This window comes from Aspergillus brunneoviolaceus (assembly GCF_003184695.1).
Source record: "Aspergillus brunneoviolaceus CBS 621.78 unplaced genomic scaffold BO95scaffold_38, whole genome shotgun sequence".
Taxonomy (NCBI): Eukaryota; Fungi; Ascomycota; class Eurotiomycetes; order Eurotiales; family Aspergillaceae; genus Aspergillus; species Aspergillus brunneoviolaceus.
In genome coordinates this window covers 320,166-343,728 of record NW_020290768.1, presented here as the reverse complement: position 1 = coordinate 343,728, position 23,563 = coordinate 320,166, and the positions used below count along the sequence as shown (strand labels likewise).

The window sequence follows — 23,563 nt, the reverse complement described above, 5'->3', positions numbered from 1 at the left end:
TCTCAGGAGCGCCAAGGCAACGACGGAGATAAGTTCGAGGATATCACGTGGCATCGGCTGGTTCTTTATCATCACATGACCTATTCTTCAGGAACCCGGCGGGACAAGATACGCAATAGCCACCAGCCACTGATCCATTGCAGTGCCCATTGTCATTGCCGCAAGTGGGATAAAGTCGTGGGTGCCCCCTCCTCCGCCTTCGGTACTGATCTCGTTTACCTCTCCTCAACAACAACCTTCATTTCTCCACAGTTATAATACACAGAACCCTTTCTCCAAGCTCACATACCGCATAATGTCGGCCAAGGTTCCCAGAAACTTCAGGTTGCTCGAAGAGCTCGAGAAGGGCGAGAAGGGCTTGGGCGCAGGTGAGCATACCTTCACAAACAAGGTGGCACATGACACACAGATCACTAACGCACTTTCGTTTCCATCCCTTAGAGGCTTGCTCGTACGGTCTTGATGATGGCGAAGATATGATGATGAGCAACTGGAATGGCACTATCCTGGGCCCTCCTCATGTCCGTCCCCTCCGCATACTTATTCCCGCCACGATACCCCAGCAGTACTGACTCGACAATGAATGAACACAGAGCGTCCATGAGAACAGAATATACAGTGTCAAGATTCACTGCGGTCCCGACTACCCTGACAATCCCCCTACTCTGCAATTCGTCTCCCGGATCAATCTGCCATGCGTTGATCCCCAAACTGGCAAGGTACGCATAGAGCTACGTTGCGTCATAAACAGGGCCAGGAGTATACTGACTTCTCTATAGGTTGATCCCACCAAGCTGCCTTGCCTAGCTCAATGGAAGCGCGAATTCACCATGGAGACTATTCTGCTCGAACTTCGGCGGTACGCCGTGCCTTGACTCCCCATTCCTCCTCTGATACATGCAGGTTCTGACTGTGTCGCAGGTATATGGCTCTGCCCCAGCACAAGAAGCTTCCCCAGCCCCCGGAGGGCTCTAACTTCTGAGCAACGTGATGCTGTGAAATGACTCGGGAACCGAATGAGGAGTATTCTGGTGGGTTTTGTGCGTGCGGTTTCGTTCGCGTCTTCTTTCGTTTTACTTCTTAGAGCGTGTACAGTCTATGCATAACGGCGGGCATGTCGTGGTGTCAATCGAAGCCTAGTTGCAATTCATCGATTCTAGAAAACTTTGTCGGTGTGGACTTTCCTGTCAACCTTGCCACTTAGACTATCCTTTCTATGACATTCATCATTAGCTTGGGGAGTATTCATAGATATTGAGTGAGTAGGGTCGGGCACAGTCGTGGTGAGCGAGGTAGCAAATCGGCAGGGCACATGGGCTTCCATTGAGAGCACATATACCGATGCCAATGAGTCGATTGGCGAGTAGACCGGTGCTACTACATAGAGTGGCTTCAGTATGGCGAACCAGCAAAAAGTTTCAAGACAGGTCGTGCCCGGGATCGAACCGGGATTACAGGAATCAGAATCCTGGGTGCTAACCATTACACTACACAACCAAGGCGGTGAGTTTGGGCTCCATAGTTGATTTTATGAGGGTAATCATGATCCCACGGTATCACGCAGCCTAATCTAACCTCATATTGTTCATCAACTTCAACGATGATTAGTTGCAGATTAGGGACCATGGTCTGGATTGAAAATTTGCCTCAATATCTGTAAATCTTGTTTTCTTGCCCATACACATATGATACATCTGCCTCATATCATACGGTGACACGTGATCGCGATTGATATCTTCTCAGTCACATGCTTCCCAGAATATATTTGACCTCGACATTGAACGCCTTATCTACCTCACCATGCATAGGTTGGTGGTGCCCAATAAGTCTTCAATCCACCGTTTCACAAGTGCGTACCTCAACAGACAGACCAAGCAATGCTTCTTCAGGATGAGACTAATGCCCGATTGTCGCGACAGCCCTAGCGCTCTATCGCGCGCTTCTCCGACAATGCGCCAAATTACCTGAAAATCTACCGGAGCGCAATGCATCCAAGCAGCACATACAACTACGGTTCCACAGATACAAGACCCTCGAAAGTCCGTCCAGGGTAGCACATGCCTTGAAAGCGGGATATGATGTACACATAGCCCTCCTTGCTCCATATCCCATCCGGTGCTGACGACCGATTGATTAACGGGCGAATCTACAGGCACTCGACCTGCTCCATGCCGTATCACAAAACAAACGCACCGAAACCGAGCGTCTCAAGTCCCTCCTATTCCAGACCACCGAAGCACAGGAGCGCCGGTCCGCGATGCAAAGAGAGCTGAGGCGGCTGAAGCCGGCCAAACCCATGAGCGCCATGGAGCTGAAGAAGGAGGCCAACAGGGAGGCCGCGAGGAGGACCATGTCGCGACACCCCGATGCCATACCGGTCCTGTCGCGTCCACGGCCGACCGTCAACGGGATACGTCGCATTCCGAAACTCGTGAATGCGCGCGGCGTCCCCTTCCTGCGGATCATGAAACCCCAACCCGCCATCCTCGGGCACATTATCCGGGGCAAGCTTCGCAAACGAGGCAGGACATTTCTCGTGCGCAAGAAGTTACTGGAAGAGAGGATCTGGGCCCAGGATGAGGACGAGTGGGATCGATTGACCGGCCAACAAGAACGCGAGCCAACGGCCAGGTGGCGTCATCCCGTTGAAGTATGCATTATGGAACTCAAACGACGAGTCTCTGAGATGGAACGCAAGGATCAAGAGCTTGCGACAGCCATGTGGAAGGTCGTCCTCGCGGAGCGTGCGTTGGCCGCCAAAGAGGCCGAGGAACGGGCCGCCAAGATGGCGGCTGCGCCAAAAGAGACTACAGAAGGGGGAGAAAAAGAGCAGGACTTGAAGTAAGTCGGCCAGCTAGAGCGCCCGAAACTACCCAAGCGACCTACTTGATTGGGATTTTAGGGTACGTGCGTAGACCAGCGAAGGGGATATCAGGACTAGAGCAATAGCCTTGGCCCGACGAAAAAGCCCAGGCATAGCTCAAGTGGGCGAGTCCTCTATGCATTTCTCAGGCGAATATACCCCATTCTATCAGGTCATATCCATAGCATCGAACCATAGCCATATGTGTTTGAAATCCACCCGGTGTTCTTGGTCAATACCCGCTCTATGTATGACACATCTGCCAGACTGGACACTTTCATCTCTTCGGGACAAAGGCCCGTCTAGGCGCGACCTGTATGTATACTTGTAAATTGTGGCAAAGAGCACGTCACGCTCCTATGCGGCGATCTTCATCTTCTCTACAGCAGCGGGCATAGCATCCTCCTCGTCCTCATCAAAGTCTGCTCTGCCAGCCAGACCGCGCTCCCACAGTTGCTTGCCCGTGAGCTTCTTTTCCTCCTTCCCGGGCGCCTTCTTCTGTGCCTTCTTGTCCTCGGCTTCCTTCTCCTCGCGCAGCCTCTTCTCCTCGTCCTCCATCTCCTTCATAAACTTGTCCCGCCACGCCAGGAACGTCTCCCGGTTGACCGCCGTGCCCTGGAACTTCCGGTTCTCCTCTTCCTCGCGCTTGGCCGCCTCCATCTCGCGCTCCGCGTGGATGGCATTGACCCGCTCCGCCATAAGCAGCTCGGCGCTCTCCTTCAGCGCGCTCACCAACGTGAACACCATCGCCATCCCCATGTTCTCTTCGATGGTCGGCTGCAGCGCCTCGAGCAGCTGGTCCTTGTCCTCCGAGACATCGAGTCGGGGGTGTTTCGGTGCATTGGGGGCCGCGGTGATGTCGAGTTCCGGGGCAACGTCCGGATAGTCTTCCGGGTATGACACGTGCAGATTCAGGACTGGCGGCTCGAGCTCTTCGACGTCATTGTCGGGAGGGTCCAGGACGATCGATATCCGATAGGAAGTGTCAGAAATATCTGTAATTGCAGGTTCTTTCGTCAGCGTCGAGATTCCAGAATTACCGCCCAAACCAGAAAAAAAAGGACAATAGTCTCCGGAGCGACTGGGCTAGTTCGCATACCTGTGATCTCCTCGGGGAAAATGGAGTCGAGCACTTCGCGCTCTTCGATCTGATCTTCGCGACCCATCTTTGCTTTCAATGCGCCGCCGGCGGGGGTGGTGGTGGAGGGGTATTCGGTTTCGTGGGGTGAGTGAAAACTCGTTGCTGAGAGATCGTAGCTCTCGGATTTGATGGTTGACAAGCACTAATAGCAATAGAACATGTAGTGCATGAGAAGAAGCACCAAGACCGCTTCGCTTTTTCCTGATTCAATAATCCTGAGCTAGAGCATAGACTGATCGGTCCCTCTTCAATCCGGCATGGAGTAGAATGTTGCGGTCGACGTGCAAACAGCACAAACAGATAAGGCAAGGCCCGGCGTCCCAAATTTATCGGGCCCGAAAAAGGGAATTTCTATGCTCCGCCTTGGAAAAAAAGATCCAACAAGCTCCAATTGCCTTACTTTTCTTCCTCTTACCTGAGTATTCTTTTTTCTGCAATCCTATTTCTTACATCTTATGACCTATCAATCGACGATCACACACTCATTTTAGACCTATCACATTAACATGGGCAAGTCCAGACCTCAGAAACAGAAGAAATCCTCCAAATCTCGCGAGAAGCCCCTCCTCGGCGTTGGTGGTTCGGTGAAGCAGTCGCAGAGCAAGATGAACGAAGACCCCACCCAGCTCCTGGACCAGGCGACGATACTCATCCAGACCGGCCAGGCCGATGCCGCTCTACAATTAGCGCAGCAAGCGCTCGACAGCTCGCCCGCGGGATCCCCCTCATACCTGTCGGCCTTGATCGCCGTCGCAGAGATCTACGTCGAACTCGGAGATATCGACACCGCCAGAGCTCATTTCCTGCGCGCAGTCGAAGCCGATCCCAACGGGACGATACCGGAGTCTCAGGGCGGAGGCGCGGAGAAGTTCTTGTGGCTGGCCCAGTTGAGCGAGGAAGGCGGAAAGGATAGTGTCCAGTGGTTCGAGAAGGGTGTCTCCTCGCTCCGACATGCGATCCAGCAACTAGAACAGAACCCTGGCCCTAAGGAGGCGGCCGAGTTGCTGGAGAAGAAGCGCAAGATGGCCAATGCCCTATGCGCCGTGGCGGAGATCTACATGACCGATCTTTCGTAAGTTGATTCCCCGCCCCTCCCGGCTCCTTCCCATCCCGCGGCGGCTGCGAGGAGGAATTTCTTGTACTGACGTAATGTAGCTGGGAGGAAGATGCAGAGAACCGTTGCGAGACGCTCATCACGGAGGCTCTCCTCGTTGAACCCAATGGACCCGAGGTCCTCCAAACCCTGGCTTCCATTCGAATCTCGCAGCTACGGACCGACGACGCCAAAGCAGCACTGAGAAGGAGTCTCGAGATCTGGAAGGACCTGCCCCCGGAGGACCCTAGCATTCCAGATTTTGCTACCAGAATCAGTCTTTCTCGTCTCTTGATGGAGGTCGCGCTGGAGTTTGAGGCGTTGGAGGTCTTGGAGCGGTTGATCCTGGAAGATGATCAGAGTATCGAGGCTTGGTATCTAGGCGGATGGTGCTTATATCTCCTGGCCGGGAAGCAACAAGCCCCTGCGGATGACGAGGAGGAAGCCGATACCCCAGAGGCCAAGCGCCTTGCATCGCTTGTTGCCAGTCGCGAATGGCTCAAGCAGGGTCTGGCTCTCTATGAGATCCAGCAGTACGAGGATGAGAGGCTCAAGGAGCATGCGCTCGAACTGGTTCAGGAGATGAACCAGGAACTGGGCGATGAGATAGAGGACGAAGAGGCTGAGGGCCAGGAGGGTGAGGAAGGTTGGGAGGACGAGGAGATCGAGGTGGACTCAGACAGTGACCACGAAATGGCTGACTCCTGAATACAACAAACGCTGCATGTCCATGTTACGAAACCCCCCCTTTCCCTGTCATGATACCACTTCAAAAGTCATGTTATACTTGCTCGAAATACCAACGAATCTAATAATACCTTGGATGAGCACCTCATGTTGAAGCGAATTCACTAAATCCTCTTGGTTCATTGTCCATTCCACTATCGTACGGACCCGGATAAAGTAGTACCCGAGCGCGTTTCCCTCCCCTCCCCCCCCGGAGATAATCAAAGCCAATTTTGTCCCAGCCAAGCACCTTCGGGGTGGCAAAACTGAGCTCAATGTGAGTTGGGGAAAGAAAGGGTTGTTTTAGCGGTCGCTAGAAAGTGCCCCCCCCCCTCCCCCCTTGTCTTCCGTCACAGGATGGACCTGGAATCAGCGCCCAGCGGGGAAAGCTTGTCGTCGTTACAGACCCCAGTCGCCGCCGTCGCCGTTAAGATGACTTCCGCGGATGTAATCGACAAGCCAGCCACGGCGAACGAAGACCCCACCGCCACTGCCACCAAGGGCGAGATGTCTCAAGCCGAGTTCGAGACCGACAGTGACGCTTCGGGCGAGGAGTGGGAAACCCAGTCTCTCTACGAGGACGCCATTGAGGTACTGCGGGACGAGCAACTTCGCGATGGAGGTAAAGTCAAACCCATCTATACAAATACCTTCCCAGGCGCCCTCTCGCTGTGTGCAGCCCAAGGCCCCACCCGCTGACCGCGCCGCGCTCGAGTATCTATAGTCCCCGATGCCTGTACTTTGGAGGAGGCTATCGCGTACCGAAAGCGCCTCCATGAAATCGGCAAGGCTGCGTTCGTCGAAGAGACCATCGCAAAGGAGACGGTCACTGCGAAGAAGCTGTGCACGGCGTTCGGCATCCAGCCCCCGGCGTTCCTCGAAGGTGCCCCTGACGAGGCCTACCACCCTCTCCTCGCGATCGCGATCTCGCGCGAATTCTCGAGACGTCCGAAGCTCCCACAGTACAATACCATCGATGATGCGGTGAGGTTGCTGAAGGAGTCCAAAAACATCGTCGTGCTGACCGGCGCTGGCGTGAGTCGTCCCTCACCACCTCCCCTCTGGGGTGCACCCTGTTTTTGTCGCGCAAGAGTCAGCGACATACTGATGCGGATCTTGTAGATATCCACCAGTCTTGGGATCCCCGATTTCCGCTCCAAGGATACCGGGTTGTATTCACAGCTCGCGCATCTGGGCCTGAGCGATCCGCAGGAGGTGTTCGACATTCATGTGTTTCGCGAAGACCCCAGCATCTTCTTCTCGGTTGCCAAGGACATTCTCCCCACGGAAAAGAAGTTCTCGCCGACGCACGCGTTCATTCGCCTGCTGCAGGACAAGGGGAAATTGTTGACCAACTACACCCAGAATATCGACAACATCGAGGCCAATGCCGGTGTCGCCGCGGAGAATATCGTCCAGTGTCACGGCTCGTTCGCCACCGCGACATGTGTCAAGTGCAAATATCAAGTAACCGGTGACGAGATCTTCGACGAGATCAAGAAGGGTGCCACCCCTCAGTGTACCGCGTGCCGTGACCGAATCGCAGAGGAGACGGGAGCGAAACGCAAGCGCAGCACCACTGGTGTGCACCGAAATCGCAAGGAGGACTGCGGCGACAGCTCGGATGATGAATACGAAATCCCGTCCCCCGGTGTTATGAAAGTGAGTTTGCGCGCTCTCTTCTTTTCTTTGGAATTTTCTTCGCCCGGCGTCTTGCTGACAGTCAATTTAGCCCGATATCACGTTCTTCGGCGAGGATCTTCCGGATGAATTCGGTCGTCGCCTGCTTCACCACGACCGCGAACGGGTGGATTTGGTCATTGTCATCGGAACGTCTTTGAAAGTGGCGCCTGTCGCAGAGGCACCCGGCGTGTTGCCTCGTCACGTGCCTCAAATCTACATCTCTCGGACTGTAAGTCCTACTTCCTTGAGTCCAAAGTCACCCCCAGGCTGACGGATCTGATAGCCTGTGACGCATACGGAGTTCGATATTGATTTGCTGGGTGACTGCGACGTGGTGGTCTCCGAGCTCTGCCGCCGGGCCGGGTGGGAGCTCAAACACGAGATGATCCCGGAGGATGAGAAGGTGGAAATCTCGCAGGTTGAAGGTTACGAGTCACGACATGTGTTTCGGGTTGTCGGCGCATAGCGGCGGTGTTTTGTGTGTTGCTAGCCATCCCATCTCTGGCTCTCAGCTGGTTTCGAGAAACGGCGTATATTGGGTTGGTTTTGCATTGTGGGTTTTGATATCATCAAAAGGGAAGGACAGGCTGTAAAGATTGATGGACGAAGACATACACTTATTGTTATCATCAAGCATGTTTTATTATCTTTCTGCGGGCTTAGAATGTATCTATTCTTGTTTCCGGCTCGCGGCTCCGGCTTCATAGGAGACCTGTTTGTTACAATTGTTACCATGATAAAATATCATTACAAGTGCTTGCATAGATTTTTACCTCGTGCACAAAACATACATTCAGTCTCATTCAAAATTGTAGAGTAGCATTGTGATTCCTTCAATGTTGAGCAGGGCTGGACTGTTGGAAGGTGTCGACGACAAACGGGATCCTCAAATCCAGCGGATCTTGAGGGGAAAAAAAATCAATTCCGCATCTCTCACTGACCAGACAATCACATCGACGCTCCCAATCAGATAATTGACCAGATTGCAAGTCTTTCTTGTCTGTGATTTTTCTCCGCAGTTGCAGTACTGCAGTCATTGAAACAGTTCGACCAGACAGCTGTGGCGCGGGGCCCAGCGCAAGCCCTCTGACGATTACGATGGAATACCTGATCCGCTTCGCCCAGGTCCACGAGTCTTTCCGACAGCCTGAGATCCAGGCGCTGGCCGACTTGGCCGGCATTGATCTCGAGTTCGTCTACTACGATAAATATGTATGTTTCATTCTGATGAACCTGTCCTACACTCCTCTTCCATATCACCTACAGATTACCACCAACATAATTTTCTCTATCATTCCCCCCCCCCCCCCCCCGCATCAGCAAAAAAAAGCTTAAAGCAGCCAAAATGAACTAATGAATCCATCCCCAGTCCCCATTCTGCGTCATCAGAGTCTCCGATGAAGCCGCGGCGCGCACGCTCATCGCCCGCAGCATCCTAGCGAAGGACATCTTCGAGCTCTGGGGATATGGCACCAACCTGGACGAGGTGCACGCGGATGTCCGCAGGCGGACGACCGAAGCTCGCTGGGCCGACTTCCAGACGGACTCGTTCCGCTTCACGGTCGACAGCTTCGCGGGCAAACGCAGCAACGACAAGAAGCGCGAGATCATCCAGTCGTTCTCCTTCCTCGGCTTCCAGGGTCCCATCCGCATGAAGAACCCGGACCAAGACTTTTGGGTTCTGGAGGACTACGGCTGGGATGTAGCTGCCACTGACGCTGCCGCTGCAACTCCCGAGGGACGCAGCAGCAGCAGCAGCACCCCCATCTTACGCCCCGTTCCAGAAGGCCAGGAACCCAAGCGGATCTGGTTCGGCCGCTGGCTGGCCAACAGCAGCCGCGACGTGATCAACAAGTACGACCTCAAGAAGCGGCGGTACATCAGCACGACGTCCATGGACGCGGAGCTGACGCTGATCACGGCGAACATGGCCCACGCGGCGCCGGGCAAGCTGTTCTACGACCCCTTCGTCGGCACGGGCAGCTTCCTCGTGGCGATGGGCCACTTCGGTGCCCTGAACTTTGGGTCGGACATCGACGGCCGCAGCTTCCGCGGCAAGGAGATGATCGAGCGCGGCGGCACCATGGGCGTGCTCGCCAACTTCCAGCAGTATGAGATCGTCGGCCAGTTTCTGGATGTCTTCTCCTCCGATCTGACGAATACGCCGCTGCGCGCGCAGCCGTTCCTCGACGGGATCGTCTGCGATCCGCCGTACGGGGTGCGCGAGGGGCTGAGGGTGTTGGGGAGGCGGGAGGGGCTCCGGAACGAGGAGGTGATTATCGATGGGGTGCCGGCTCATCTGTATGTTCCTCTTTCTTTTTTTTTTGGTTCTTTTGCTTGAGTGGTGGTGACGCCACGGGAGAAGAGCCCCGTATCGCTGATCGTGTGTATACAGTCGACCCGGTTACATTGCTCCGAAGAAGCCCTACGGCTTCGAGGCCATGCAGAACGATATCCTCAACTTCGCCGCTCGGACTCTCGTTATCGGTGGGCGCATGTGCATGTGGATGCCTACCGCCAACGACGAGGATCTCGAGCTAGACACGCCCATGCACCCGAACCTGGAGGTTCTGAGTGTGTCCGTTCAGCCCTTCTACAACTGTGAGTGGAACCGTCTGCCTTCTTCCAACATCATTCCATAGGTCAAGGACAACAGCACTAACAGCATCTCAGGGTCCCGTCGACTCATCACCTACCGCAGACTCCCCGAAGGACAAGTATCGGATGTGTCCAAGGGACGCAGCAGACTCGACTCAGAGGGCGTCTATGCCGATCAATTGAATTCCTTCAGAAAGAAGGTACGTTGCCTTTTATCACCTCCCTCGGATTATCAATATAGGATCCACGTATATTGACTTAAGGAATAGTACTTCACCAGAAACCCGCAGTACGACAATAAAGAACCCAGATCAGGCAGCGCCACGCCGGCCCCATGATACCAGAATAGCCTCTAGCATGCATTTATCTAAAAATCCATCATGTCATGCTCATCATACTCACACCAAGAACCTGGAATGGATGCATAAATAAATACCATATAAACCTGGCGATGAAAACCCTAAGCCCATGTCTATTCTTTACACAGCACTGTACTGTATCTCTAGACCAATAAAACCTAAAGTCTCCCCCTGCCCCCAACCCCCAACCCCACCTCCAAATCTACCCCCTCCACCTTCATGACCTTAACAATCTCCCTCGCCAACTCCTCCCTCAGCCCGCGCGCCAACGCCTCCCCCTCCTCCTCATCCAACTCCTCCCTCTGCCCGCGCCCAAACATCACAAAACTCGGCCGCGCAGCACCAGCACCCGACGCACTGCCCAAATCCGGTCGCGGAATCACATGAAAATGCACATGCGGAACCTGCTGCGCTGCTCGGACGCCTACAAGCCCCCATTGTCCGGGTTAGCTCTGCTGTGCTGTGCTTACGATGACCCCCCCCACCATCGGTGAACTGAAGAGAAGTGAGAGTAAAACGCACCATTATTCTGCACCACATTCCAATGCCAGTCCGCTGCTGCTGCGTCCGCCCCGAAAAGCGTCCGCATCACTACCCGCGAGAGGATGGGGAGCCATTGGCCGATCTTTTACTCGGGGTCAGCTTTATCCAGTGGTACTAGTAGTAGTACACTGCCCACTAGAACAGAGCGAGACTAGTTTCAATGTGGTTCTGGTTTGATGATGGGAGGTGGGTAAGTCAGTAGGTAAAGGACTAGACTAACCTCGCGACTAACGCCTACCCCGACATCGCCCAGTTTCTCATAGTGCTCCCGCGTGACAAGGAGGAGATGGCCCCTCGTGAGGGGCATGATGTCCAGGAAGGCGAGGAGGGATGGGGTCGACAGGATGAGGTGGGCCGTACTCGTGCTCGTGCTCGTTGTCGTATCGAGATCTGAATGTGGGGGGGTCGACAGCGTCGCTGGGTTGGAGACATTCTTGGGATTTGGGTCTTGGTGGTGTTGGCGGAGGAACGTTGTCGGGGGGAGAGGCGGGTATGTGTGGGCGATGGTGCAGAAGGGGCATGGGGATGAGGAGGAGGATGGAATGGAGTCCATCTTGCTTGATTCAAATTCCGAGTTGGAGTTGATTAGATTAAGTTGACTTGGTATAGTTCAAGTTGTTGTATGATGAGTGGATGTGAGAGCCACCGGCGGGTGTGGGACATAAATATATAGTTCGTGCTGATTTGTAGCTGCAGCGGTTGCTGCTGGGATTGAGATTGAGGTGCCAGGAAAGCTTATCCGATTGCTTTTGCGACGCCACCCAGAATTAATGGAAGTTCCAGATTTCTCACGGAAGGCTCTGGTTATGCAGGAGGTGGTTGCACATTGGTGAAGAATGGAAAGTAGGAACAACAATAGAATGTGGTGGCTGGCGGGGGTGCCGAATCCCTGCCTCGGAACCTCGGTCCTACAAACGCTGCCATCGCCAGACCCAGCGCCAGAGCCTTTGCTACCAAAAGGAAACCAACTAACTCAAGTATACTCTTCAATGAACTCATCTCGAATAGTCATTCCATGATTACCATTAAGCAAGCTGCTCTGATTTTCTACCCGTACACGTAGGAACCTCAAGAAGCCTCGGTGCTTACCCGGTCATTATTCAGGACATGTGCAATTCATGATCAAACGCACTGATCAATTATCCGTCCAGGCCTTGAGCATACATACCTCCACAGCAGAGACCTAGCACGCACTGTGGAAAAAGAAAGATGCAAGACAAGGAGATTTAGCAGTCGCTGTAAGCAAAAGTAGAACCAAAAATGAAATAGAGAGTTGAAATAACACTGGGAGTAGAACCTCCGACCTTGGTGTGTCCGATGCACATAGCACCCAGGGTCAAGAAGGAGAATATTTAAGTTAGGTATCAGCAGGTACAACCCAGGACACGACCAAGAAAACAAGCCGAAGGAACTAGAGAAGAACTCGAACACAAGGCAGAGGAGAAAAGCGCCAGACACCCTTGAAGCGAACAATGCAAACATCCGCAAAGCGAAAACAGGAAAATGCCGTCGTAAACATATGCAAGAGGTGCCCTTATACCATCAGAAATAAAATACCATCATATGGATCAACCAACTCCTATTGTGGGTCGTTTTGTCGGATGCCGGTTTAGTATCGTCACGAGACGCTCTTCTTACTCCTTTTCTTGAATGAAGTGGTAGGGTTCTGACATAGAACTGGTGATGTAAAGTTGGTGGTACTTTTTCGCCCATTGCCGGGTAAGGATGGATGCTAGAAGGACTGTCAGTTATCGTAGGATGGGCTCAACTGGAACAATGTGTGCTCACCCTTCAAGAACTTCTTGCTCGCGTATTTCTTGAAGAACGCATCGTGGGACACGGGTCTATGAAGGTAATCGATCATCAACCGGAAGACGGGGTCGATTTCCTCTTCCGTGTATCCAGCATAATGAGCCAAGGTGGCGTCCTACCATGCGTTAGTGTGCGGAGTAGATAGCTGATGATAGCGAAACTTACCCAAGGCCCCCGAGCGAGGATAAGGCGAGCCAGGTACATTGCAGCGGCCGCAACATGGCTCTGGCGGTACTCCATAAATCGGTGATCCAAAAGGCTAATTTCCATGAGGTACTTTCCAAGAGTACGGGTTTGAATGTCGTAGTTATCTGCTTTGGAAATGCGGCGGAGGAAGTTCATCGGGTTGGGATAGCTCATGTTGTATTCCAGCGTGGCGAGAATGTGACGTTCAGCGTCCAAGATCTCCTTGTCCGAAAAGGTCTCGTCGGCGATGTGGCTGAAGTTCGCGACGTGGGGCGAGAGTACTTCCTCGTACTTGGATGCGATAAACATAGCAGCGACACCAACCAATTGAAGACGGTCCAGAGCGACCACTTCCTCAGACAAGAAACGATCGATGATGTTCACAGCAAGGAACAGGGTTTCGGGGAGTAGGCGGAAACGAGTGTGAACTTCGATGAGCCAGTCGACAAGGATACCACGCATTTTCCATTCCAAGTCGGGCTGATGGTCGATGTAGTCAGGATTGGGCAAGGTCTCCTCCTCTAGCACTGCAAGATAGTCGAAGATCTCAACAACGTATTCGGCGGCCATCAACGGGTCATCGAGGTCTTCAGCGTCCAGATCATCCACAAAATCTTCGGTGGGCTTCTCCAGAACCTTGGGATCAATAGGTGCCTGGGCGTTCTCATCCTGAACCTGTTCCGTCACTGGCTTCTTTTCCTTCTTTTCGACATTGGCCTTCTTCAATGGTGGTTCCTCTGGCACTGCCTCTTTCTGCTGTAAGTTGCGGGTCGTGGTCCGTCTCGGCTGATTTCCACCAATTCCAGATCCGCTACCAGGGCGTTTCGGTTCTGCGGGCTGCTTCTTCGCGGTGTCACTCTTGACTCCAGGGTTGGTGCGTGCCGGGTTCGTTTTGGTGGGTTTCTGAACGCCTCCGGTCGGCAGGTTGTTCTTGGGTGCCAAGGGAGCTTTGGTCGCAGCCGGTTTCTTCGCCTCCTTGACTTCGCCATTCTCTGTCTTGCCAACATTGCTCACATCTCCCAGAGCTGCACGTCGTCTCGTAGTTCCGGTAGTGGTGGCGGTGGCAGCCTTCTTGGTCTGTAGGGTGGGTTTCTTAGTGGCGGCGGCAGTGGTGTGGGCGTCACCGGACGACAGGGCAGCAGCCTTGGCCCGGGTCAGGCGCGTCGACGGCCCGTTCTCATCGTTCTCGTTCATGGCACCTCTCGTGCGGAGGCTTCTGGCCTGCAAGGACATTAGCATGAGAAACTCCGTACACGCGAGGCAGAACGCCAGGGTGCAGTTTCCGCACGGTTGGTGAACAGTCGACACAACAGACGCGTCACTTGGTCAGGGGATCCTTACCGGAGGCATATTGTGAGAAAGGAGAAGGGTGAGAGGAAAGACTAAAGAGGAGCAAAACAAGTTATGAGGTGCCTATAGCAACTGCGAGCTCCCGGTTAGCTAGTGTCTAGTCAGCATTCCCGAGGAGATTACCCCGGTGGAGCTCAAATACCTGGAGACTGGGAGACGGGAATCATACGTACCACGCGTGATTATTTGCCCAACCCCAATATATTAGGCTCAATGCAAGGCTCTGCAAGCTATCAAGCCAGATATTTGAGAGTTATCCGGGTAATGCAAGTTCCAGATAGTCGCATATAAGACCTTGTTGACGTTATTGACAAGGTCTGAGGGTTCGAGTTGAGTCGGTCACGTAATTTTCGCGCTGAATTCGAGGCGTACGGTCGGTCGGGCGCGAGAAGATGGATGTCGACGTGTAGATTATCGACAATGACACGAGAAACAGGCGAGATTTGGCGGCTTCAATGGGTGGTGTCGAGCCCCCTTGGAGGAGATGATGATGTTGATAGAGAAGTGTAGGTCCAGGGAAAAGGTGGTCGAGAGGTGACAGGGCAAAGGCTATGTTTGGCCCTACTCTTAGCGTGGAAAAGCCCGGCCAAGATGGGAAAAGATGCCCCACTCCCGTAACAGCACAACCCAGTTGGCAGTGGGCAATTGCAGATGGTGCTGGAGCTGTACCACGTATGTAATGTTGATGCAAAGTGAAGAGAGTTTGCTTAGAGTCTGCAAAGTGAATCGATGGATAGATGGGTAGACAGGTACTCGATATTGATGTTTATGTTGATGTTGATGTTTATGTACGTACGAGGGGAGGTGAGGGGAGGGAGAAGTGAGTGAGTGAGTGGTTTAAGGTAGGAGTGGAGAAGAGATGAAGGACCAGGTTTTTGGGGGGGGGGAGGAAGGAAAGAGAGGTACGGGATAGTCTACAACAGCAAACAGAAAGGGGGGTGTAAGAGGGGAGGAGCAAAGAAGGGCGGCTCAAGATCGATGTTATATGTATGTATGCAAGTGTCAAGTGGATGTATGACCGACGTAACTGCTCTGCAAAAGGCCTGTGCGAAGGTGCGGTAAGAAATGGTACCGATGATACGGTCAGGGAGAAGAGAGAGTGCATAACCTGCTGTATTTACTAGTGATGGTGGTGGAGCGAGAGAAGAGCGGAGAGAGCGTCATCCATCGATCTCAGTTCCCATGGTTGATGCCTGAGTTAATTCAAGGCAGGAAAGACACCTGAACCTGCTGGCCTCCAAGACGCCCGTCGCGATTTCGACCGTGATGCTGCGCGGCCACGACCGCCAAAACACTAGTCCATCACTACGGCAACCTACTCTATCTGTCTGTCGTGTCGCGGTCTCATCACGTGCCGGTGCTGTATTCCGCTTAGTCATCTTTAGTGGCTCCATCTTCCTGTGGCGGTGGGAAGAACATCAGGTGACCATGCGGCCAAGCCACACCGTCCAAACCATGTTCGACATTTTTGTTCCGGGTGGACAAGAAAGTGCTGCAATCATCCCCAGGTTCTCACAACACTTGCACTTGAGCGGGGTGTTGTCTCGGTGGTGTCACTCGACGTGGTCTTCATCATCCACTTGCTCTGTGCCGGATTTCTTTTGATTTTTTTCTGAACGAGAATGCCCAGTCACTAATCCTCTACCTCGACTTTCCGCTATAATCAAGATAGCCATTGCGGCATTAGCCTGAACACCCGACTGCGATCCATTGACCATTCAGTCTGTCCTCAAACTCCACGTCGGAGTCTTCTTTTCATCATGCTGCAACCCCGCATGGCCTTGACGGGCTTGCGCCTGCCCTTCAGATGCCTGTCCTCCGCTATTGCACCCCGAGCATACTCCACCGCCCGCGACACCGGAACTCCTTCCGCTGGTGAGACTCTCACTTCAGCTTTCGATCCCAACATCACCTTTGCTCCTCCGCCCGTGCGTGAACAGTCCGGTATCCAGGTCCGCAGGTACAAACCCCGCACACCCGGTCTTAGACATTTGCGAAGGCCGATCAACGATCACCTCTGGAAAGGACGTCCCGTGCATCGATTGACTTTCCCCAAACGAGGTCAAGCCAAGGGTGGTCGTAATAACACGGGTCAAGTCACGGTCAGACATCGTGGTGGTGGTCACAAGCGCCGTATTCGTATGGTCGACTTTGCGCGCGCCGCACCAGGCCCGCACGAGGTGGAGCGCATCGAACATGACCCCGGTCGCTCCGCTCACATTGCTCTCGTCCGGAGCAAGTTGACCAGGAAGCTCACTTATATTCTTGCCGCCGATGGGATGAGAGCTGGTGATGTGGTCGAGAGCTACATGGCCGGAATTCCGGAAGAACTCTGGAAGAGCATGGGAGGAGTTGTGGATCCTGGTGTGTTGGCCGCAAGAACCGCCTGGAGAGGAAACTGCCTGCCTCTACACATGATTCCAATTGGTACATTGATCTTCAACGTCGGTCTCCGTCCCGGCAAGGGCGGCCAGCTGTGCCGTAGCGCTGGTACCTTTGCCACGGTCATCGCCAAGGGTAGTGATGAACAGGCCCGGTACGAGGAGAACCTGAGGAAGGATCAGGAGGGTGAAACTGAGGTCAAGCGCATGACTCAAAACGAAAAGCAAAAGCGGGAGCGCATTGCTTCCCACATCACGATCCGCTTACAAAGTGGTGAAGTTCGACTGATTCACAAGGATTGTTGTGCTACGATCGGTGTTGCCAGCAACCCCAACTACCAATACAGACAGCTTGGAAAGGCTGGTCGTTCTCGTTGGCTGAACATTCGTCCTACCGTCCGTGGTCTCGCCATGAACGCCGCTGAGCACCCTCACGGTGGTGGACGTGGTAAGTCCAAGGGTAACGTGGATCCCAAGAGTCCTTGGGGTATGCCTGTATGTATTCCTCAATCAATATACCCAGGATGTTTAAATTCGATTAGTTGGCTAACATTTTTTTTCGTACAGGCGAAATCCGGTTACAAGACTCGTCCCAAGTGGAAGATCAACAAGGCCGTCGTCGTGCCCAGAGTTCGCAACCAGGGCAAGCGTCGCCGTGGATACAGCTAGACGATCTATCATGTACATTCTATTTTACCTTTCCCTCGATTTCCCCTCATGCGGCAAGCATTATGTTCGAAGTGTGACTCTACTTCTCGGTGGGAAAGGTGCTGGGGTGGACACAGTCAGATTTCTCTGATTCACTTGCTCAAGGCCGCTTCTCATTTGCATTCGGTTGTATGTACTTTATTTCGTCTCCGGCATGGCTTTTCCTCGAGGGTTTTAGATATCTACTTTGGTTACACTGCTTTCCGTCCGGGTCTTATGGAAATGTCCACCCTCATATTTTCTGGCGTTGTTTTTGTATACTACTACTACTACTGCTACATGGTTAAGAAATCCAAGATTACCTTTTATTTCAGGCTACGTCTTAATGATTCAGTACCAGGTTGATGTAGGATGAGCATGGCGTTGCCCAATGAGAGAAGGTGGTCCTTGCTCATCTTAATAATGGTCGCCGTTATTGTTCCGCGAGTCGTGAGCGAAGAACAATCGATCCCTGGTGAACGGCATTCAATGGGTTGAATACCTTGAATGTTTCTCTAAAAGAATTATTTTGCATTCAGTTCCAGCAAAGAATTTCTCCAGATCAGCTTAAGGGCCAAAAATCATCGACTCCCACCCTCACAAACGCCCTGTGGTGGCCAAAAGTTACTAACCAGGAACGACTTCGAATCGACGATGCGCCTAGAAGCCTCCTGCTGACTTAGCGATAGTTTCACACTGACAGCGACATTTGACCTCTATCGTTTACCAAAAGTCAATGCCGTACCAACTTTACTACATTCCCTAAGTCGTTTGTCTTGCAAATCGAGAGCCAGTCTCCTCCGACCGGTTCCGCTGTGTTCCTCTTTCTGCGTCATTCCTTTCCTTGCTTGTTCCTTGCACGCGCCTCCGGCCATGACAGATTCGAATCGCCCCCCACATCATCTCTCCGATCCTCACCCTTCGTCATCCTCGCAGGACCTGCAGATTCCCTCTACGACGCACGAGACCGGACACAGCGATGCAGACAGCCACTATGTACCGCGTCCGAAGCGCATTGCCTGCGTACTTTGTCGGAGGCGAAAGCTGAGATGCGACGGGAAGCGGCCCAGCTGCGGCACTTGCTCCCGTCTCGGCCATGAATGCCTTTTCGACGAAGTTCGCAAGAAAAGCGGGCCCAAACGAGGTTATGTGAAACAGTTGGAAGCGCGATTGGGTACGTGAACCTCGGAGGACACAACCCTTCTGGCGCCTGGCTGGCGTACGGATTCTGAGCTGCCCCTCCCATACTGACATTCCACTTCCCACGTGCAGCGCAAGTCGAGAACCTGTTGAAGAACCAGAAGACAAATATACCACTAGACCAAGGGAGTGGCTTCCCCGGCGCAGTCACAAACCACTCAACCGACATCTCCGAGATCCTTTCTATCATTAATGAATCGAGCGAGTTTCAGCAACACCATGATCGAATCTCCGACCCGTTCCCCGCTCAAGCGTTCCAGCAAGCTGGCCCGACCAACTCCCCGGACTATGGCATGGAGATGATAAGTCTTGGCCTGGAGGAGCCTCTTCCGAGTCAAGAAATTATTGATGAGCTGTATGTTTTCAGTGAATCGCCTTTTGCTTCCGTGTTCACTTTCTCACTATTTCCAACAGGAATGAGATATACTTCGAGAAAATCCATCCTGGGATTCCCATACTACATCGTCCCAGGCTACTGGCGGCCATGAGCCTCGGCCCCAGCATACGACCCCCGTTGTGCTTGCAATATATTATGTGGAGTCACGCGGCATCCATCAGCGACAAATACTCCAGCTTGCATTCGGTATTCTACGAGCGGGCCCGCAAATACGCCGAGGCGGACGAACTGAAAGGGCTGGGGGAACATGCGGTGTCTTTAGGTCACTGTCAGGCTTGGGTGCTCATCTGTACCTACGAGTTCAAGATGATGTTCTTCCCTCGAGCGTGGTTGAGTTCTGGGAAAGCCGCAAGGCTGGCTATCATGATAGGGTTGAATCGGGTCGATGGGGAAGGTATCGATGTGAAGCAAACATTGACTGCTGCAAAAGACTGGAATGAAAAAGAGGAGCGACGGCGGGTGTTCTGGATGGCGTATTGTGCCGACCGGTTTGCGAGCATTGGCACTGGGTGGCCTGTCGTTTTCGACGACAGAGATGTGAGTTGTGACCTAATGTATGTGTGCTGAAAGAGAACAATCAACTGACATGACCCCACAGGTCTTGACTAATTTACCAGCCTCTGAAGAGGCTTTTCTCAAGAACCAGCCCCAAGACACAGTTTCTCTAGAAGCTGCGCACGCGGGAGAGGGCATGCCTACCCTGTCTGCTTTCGGGGGTGTGGCCTTCATGGCCAGCATCTTTGGCAAGAACCTTGCCCACCTTCATCGGCCTAATCCACACGATGACGATCACGACCTCAATGGGGTCTACTGGCAGCGGCACAGGTCCCATGACAACATTTTGCTCCATTTCTCTCTCACCATGCCTTCTCATCTGCGATTATCCGTCGGGACAACCGACCCCAACGTCATCTTCTGTAACATGGCCATCCACACGGCCACCATCTGTCTCCACCAGGCGGCCATCTTCAAAGCGGAAAAGAACAAGATGCCAGGGCCCATTGCCACCGAAAGCAAGAGAAGATGTATCTTGGCTGCGGAGCAGATCTCGAACATCTTGAGGTTGAGCAGCCATGTCGATCCCAGCAAGGTGAGTCCGAGTTCGAATTCAAACTTATTTGACATTAACGCATCTTCAGATGAATGTCCTCACACCCTTTTGCGTCTACGTTGCGGCACGCGTCTTTGTACAATACCTGAAATTCCGGCCCGACGACTCGGCCGCCCGTTCATCCTTACAATTCGTCTTCTCCGCACTTCACCTACTGAAGACCAAGAACCCGCTTGCGGAATCGTTTATCTTTCAGCTGGATCTCGATACCGCAGGTACGGTGTTGTCCGACTTCAATCAGTCGAAGAAAGCATGCTTCATGAGAGCGGGTCTGCAGCGAGACGCGGTAAGCTCCGTCCCTTTCCTTGAAATCTCACAGGATCATTGAGTGCTAATTGGCCTCCTTTCCTTAGGCTTTCACCGAGAGACGCTACTCCAGCGACTCATCTCTACTGAACGTCAGCCAAACACGAGTCCAGCCTGACCCAGACCCCTTCGACGCATCGCAAGGAAGCTGCGGCTCCAGCTCCCGGTCCTCTTCAGTCGCGCAGCAGATCCGCCTCGAAGTCCGCCAAGCCAACCCCTCGCTGAGTGACGCAGCAGCAGCAGCAGCCCACCGGCACAAAAGACATCGCACCCAACAGCAGCCCCCGACGTTCGGAGACGAGATCCACACCCCCGACCGAGACCTGAGCCATCCCGTGGTGGTCGACTACAGCGGCGGCAGCAGCAGTGTAGATCTGCGCACCGACTCGCTCTCCCCGGATGTTCACTCATCCTCCGCCACCTCGTCGTACACGCGACTCAGTCCCCAGCAGCCGCCTGGACTCGCCAACAACAGCTTCATCGCCACCCCAGCCAGCTCCCTCGATTCGGCTGCGGCAGCCTGCAACACCAATTCAACCGCAGCAAACCTCATGTTCGCCAATCCGGCGATCCCACTCGACGCTGGCGCTGGGTATCCCGATGTCTTCGCCGGGGTCCCGCGGTGGGACGTGAATGCCCTCGCGTTCTCTGGGCTCGATGGTTCCACCCTGGACAACAGCATGTCCGGCGGTCTGGACGGTCTCAGCGAAGCCCAGTGGGCGCAGCTTCTGACCACGAACTGGGATGCCTACCCGGATCCGAATATTCTGCCTTGAGAGATCCGTCCCATTTGCATATGCGAGAATTTGGAACAGAAAAGAATGATGATCAATCACTATAGAGCCGCTGGGCGGGAAACATCACGAGACTTACGAATTGTACATTCATTGATATGTGGGAGGGTGGGGGGATATCGAGTTGAGTTAGCATTTGGACATACCATACCCCATGAGATCATCTATATCAAGAATCAATATAGCCAATGCGTCCTACATGTTCGTAAAATACCAGACTTCCTAAATGGTAAGACTTGTGGTTTTCACCCCGCACTTAGCAACTATAAGAAAGGGGGGGGGGGGAGAAATGCAAAGTGAAAGACAACATCCAAGAACCATATGCGACCAGAACCAGCAAGACTTGCCTCGACAACACCATAAAAACGCCTGAAAATGGATGACCACTAGGGTTGCACACGATAACCCTTTACGGTGGAGAGGACATCATACATTGTCTCTCGACAAACACAACATAAGATTCATCTTTTGCCGGGGGAGCAGCAGCAGCAGCAGCAGCAGCAAAAACAACAACACCTTGATATTACAGATTCCCCCCAGCCGCCCCCACGATCCTCAACCCACCATGGCCACTGCCATCGGCGGTGGTGGAATACGCCAGCCAGTACCGCGAGGGATGCCAGGCGACGGCGGGGATGCCGGAGTTGGCATTGCCGCCGACGGGGACGGTGTAGACGGACTCGCCGGTCTCGGCGTGGAAGACCTCGAGCCCGTTGCCGCCGCAGCCGACCTCGTCGCAGGCGCCGACGAGGAAACGGCCATCGAAGCTCCAGCTGACGCCGCGCACGGCGCCGCCGTTGCTGCTGGAGACCGTGCGGCGGCAGATCCAGTCGGTGGTGTCCCACAGCGAGATCAGGGCGTCGCTGCCGCCGACGGCCAGGTAGCGGCCCGTCGGCGCCAGGGCGATGGACAGGCAGGCCGACGTGTGCGCGTGCAGGGTGTGCAGCAGGGAGAAGCTCGGGTACGAGAGGATCTTGACGGTCCCCTCGCCCGTCGTCGCGAAGAGGTGTAGGTCCGGGGCGGCGGCCGTGGCCATGTGGTGCGAGAAGGTCGTTGCGTTGGTTTGCACGGGTTGTTGGTGGGGTTCGAGGGCTCGGTAGATGCTTGTGGGAGGGGTGGTTGTGGTTGCTGCGGGGGGTTTGTCGGTCAGGAGGGTGGGCGTCGGCGTCGGCGTGGAGAGGGACTCAATGGAGATGGGGATGAGGGTGTCGTCCTAAGAATCGATGCACTCGTCAGCAAGTCGGGGTGGATGTTGTTGTTGCTGCTGCTGCTGCTGCAGCAGCTGCAGGGCTATACCAACCTTTCTTCCCACGATAAGGGTGCTCCCATCCGCAGACCAGGACAGCGTGAACGCCTCCGTGCCCACGTCCAGCCGGCTCACACATGTCTTGGACCGCACATCCCAGAACCGCACCGTGCCATCCGTCGAGCAGCTGGCCAATTCCGAGTCCCGCGTGGGGTTGAAGACGACCTTCTCGATACCGGCCGTGTGGCCGCGCAATTCGGTGGAGTATTTGACTTGCGAGCGTTCGGGGTTCCAGATTCGGAGGGTGCGGTCGGCGGACCCAGTTGCAACTAGCTGGCCCGTGGGGTTCCAGGCGATTGTTCGGATACTGTGTGTGTGTTCAACCGTAGTCGGCTCGTATCAGTAGGAATCCTGGATCCATGATGCTTTCATTGCTTCATGTCGTCGTCGCGGGGGGGAGCGGAGCGGAACACGCACGTATGAGATCCCGGTCCACGCGCAACAGGATCATGGTAATTCTGAGTCTTTAGACTCCCAAAGTTGAAGGCAAATCGGTCTTTGGGGAGTAGATTCCGGCGAGGGGGAGGGGGTGCCATTGCGCGATTGGACGGTGCTGCGGTGCGGGCACTGGCAGATTTGCGATTGCGGCGGGCTGCCAATCCGATGAGAAGCCCCGAGGGGCTGTTTGTTGAGGTTGAAGTGGAATTCACACACGGGATTAGAGGAGCGATCAGGAAAGGGGCTGCGGAATTCAGTTGAACTAGATTGAAAATGGAATTGAGAGAGTGGGAAGTTTGGCAGAAGAGGATGGAAAGCTGGAAAGTGAGCTTGAAAGTGCCGCGACGCGGAGTTCCAGTTCCTACGCATCTCGGTGATTGGTCGGATCCCGGAGCTGTCTCATTATAGTATGCGAGTGCAGTCTATGTTCTTGGGACTGCAGCTTGTGCTCTTCTTCACTATTGATCTAATCGCAGGGGAACTCAAGGATTCTAGCTCATCTCAGGCTACTGACCATCGACAAGCTCCTTTCTGTCAAAATAGTTCCTACACAATCCCATTTGTATGTACTCGATAGTCCACAGCGGAA

The 23,563-nt window shown here is 53.9% G+C and overlaps 9 protein-coding genes and 1 non-coding gene across 10 annotated transcripts; 5 read left to right on the top strand and 5 right to left on the bottom strand.

Annotated features, from left to right (window-relative positions):
- Positions 1-139: 139 nt before the first annotated feature.
- BO95DRAFT_390529 (E2 ubiquitin-conjugating protein MMS2) lies at positions 140-1,155 on the top strand. The gene is made up of 5 exons (XM_025583608.1): positions 140-368; positions 442-521; positions 594-719; positions 780-859; positions 922-1,155. Exons 1-5 carry the CDS (start codon positions 296-298, stop codon positions 980-982), a joined length of 420 nt encoding a protein of 139 aa, XP_025441754.1. The 5' UTR covers positions 140-295; the 3' UTR covers positions 983-1,155.
- Positions 1,156-1,425: 270 nt separating this feature from the next.
- BO95DRAFT_t176 lies at positions 1,426-1,497 on the bottom strand. The gene has a single exon. It is a non-coding gene; the product is annotated as a tRNA-Gln (tRNA).
- Positions 1,498-1,620: 123 nt separating this feature from the next.
- BO95DRAFT_414924 (LYR motif-containing protein) lies at positions 1,621-3,094 on the top strand. The gene is made up of 3 exons (XM_025584331.1): positions 1,621-1,849; positions 1,920-2,080; positions 2,153-3,094. Exons 1-3 carry the CDS (start codon positions 1,801-1,803, stop codon positions 2,843-2,845), a joined length of 903 nt encoding a protein of 300 aa, XP_025441753.1. The 5' UTR covers positions 1,621-1,800; the 3' UTR covers positions 2,846-3,094.
- BO95DRAFT_473966 (RWD domain-containing protein) lies at positions 3,031-4,254 on the bottom strand. The gene is made up of 2 exons (XM_025589762.1): positions 3,963-4,254; positions 3,031-3,858 (listed from the first exon to the last, which is right to left on the bottom strand). The coding sequence occupies exons 1-2, from the start codon at positions 4,027-4,029 to the stop codon at positions 3,221-3,223; spliced, it is 705 nt and encodes a 234-aa protein (XP_025441752.1). The 5' UTR covers positions 4,030-4,254; the 3' UTR covers positions 3,031-3,220.
- A 256-nt stretch (positions 4,255-4,510) lies between these two features.
- Positions 4,511-10,442, top strand: BO95DRAFT_453670 (putative histone deacetylase SIR2; the record flags this gene model as incomplete). Its single annotated transcript, XM_025588230.1, has 14 exons — positions 4,511-4,926; positions 5,160-5,779; positions 6,002-6,015; positions 6,041-6,120; positions 6,180-6,445; positions 6,548-6,858; positions 6,946-7,485; positions 7,556-7,735; position 8,322; positions 8,561-8,718; positions 8,876-9,807; positions 9,902-10,107; positions 10,180-10,268; positions 10,374-10,442. The coding sequence occupies 14 exons, from the start codon at positions 4,511-4,513 to the stop codon at positions 10,440-10,442; spliced, it is 3,882 nt and encodes a 1,293-aa protein (XP_025441751.1).
- A 475-nt stretch (positions 10,443-10,917) lies between these two features.
- BO95DRAFT_443417 (uncharacterized protein) lies at positions 10,918-11,825 on the bottom strand. Its single transcript, XM_025586664.1, has 2 exons — positions 11,227-11,825; positions 10,918-11,088 (listed from the first exon to the last, which is right to left on the bottom strand). Exons 1-2 carry the CDS (start codon positions 11,557-11,559, stop codon positions 10,930-10,932), a joined length of 492 nt encoding a protein of 163 aa, XP_025441750.1. The 5' UTR covers positions 11,560-11,825; the 3' UTR covers positions 10,918-10,929.
- A 529-nt stretch (positions 11,826-12,354) lies between these two features.
- Positions 12,355-14,787, bottom strand: BO95DRAFT_151009 (B-type cyclin nimE). Its single transcript, XM_025580641.1, has 5 exons — positions 14,528-14,787; positions 14,346-14,444; positions 12,984-14,225; positions 12,795-12,933; positions 12,355-12,738 (listed from the first exon to the last, which is right to left on the bottom strand). The coding sequence occupies exons 2-5, from the start codon at positions 14,352-14,354 to the stop codon at positions 12,641-12,643; spliced, it is 1,488 nt and encodes a 495-aa protein (XP_025441749.1). The 5' UTR covers positions 14,355-14,444; positions 14,528-14,787; the 3' UTR covers positions 12,355-12,640.
- Positions 14,788-15,851: 1,064 nt separating this feature from the next.
- On the top strand, positions 15,852-17,750 carry BO95DRAFT_390510 (mitochondrial 54S ribosomal protein uL2m). Its single transcript, XM_025583607.1, has 2 exons — positions 15,852-17,230; positions 17,303-17,750. The coding sequence occupies exons 1-2, from the start codon at positions 16,115-16,117 to the stop codon at positions 17,402-17,404; spliced, it is 1,218 nt and encodes a 405-aa protein (XP_025441748.1). The 5' UTR covers positions 15,852-16,114; the 3' UTR covers positions 17,405-17,750.
- A 400-nt stretch (positions 17,751-18,150) lies between these two features.
- BO95DRAFT_443414 (putative C6 transcription factor Prf) lies at positions 18,151-21,383 on the top strand. The gene is made up of 6 exons (XM_025586663.1): positions 18,151-18,596; positions 18,695-18,977; positions 19,037-19,556; positions 19,618-20,109; positions 20,159-20,416; positions 20,484-21,383. Exons 1-6 carry the CDS (start codon positions 18,296-18,298, stop codon positions 21,210-21,212), a joined length of 2,583 nt encoding a protein of 860 aa, XP_025441747.1. The 5' UTR covers positions 18,151-18,295; the 3' UTR covers positions 21,213-21,383.
- Positions 21,384-21,497: 114 nt separating this feature from the next.
- Positions 21,498-23,280, bottom strand: BO95DRAFT_443413 (WD repeat-containing protein). Its single transcript, XM_025586662.1, has 3 exons — positions 22,954-23,280; positions 22,531-22,843; positions 21,498-22,443 (listed from the first exon to the last, which is right to left on the bottom strand). Exons 1-3 carry the CDS (start codon positions 23,070-23,072, stop codon positions 21,754-21,756), a joined length of 1,122 nt encoding a protein of 373 aa, XP_025441746.1. The 5' UTR covers positions 23,073-23,280; the 3' UTR covers positions 21,498-21,753.
- Between the last annotated feature and the right edge of the window lie 283 nt (positions 23,281-23,563).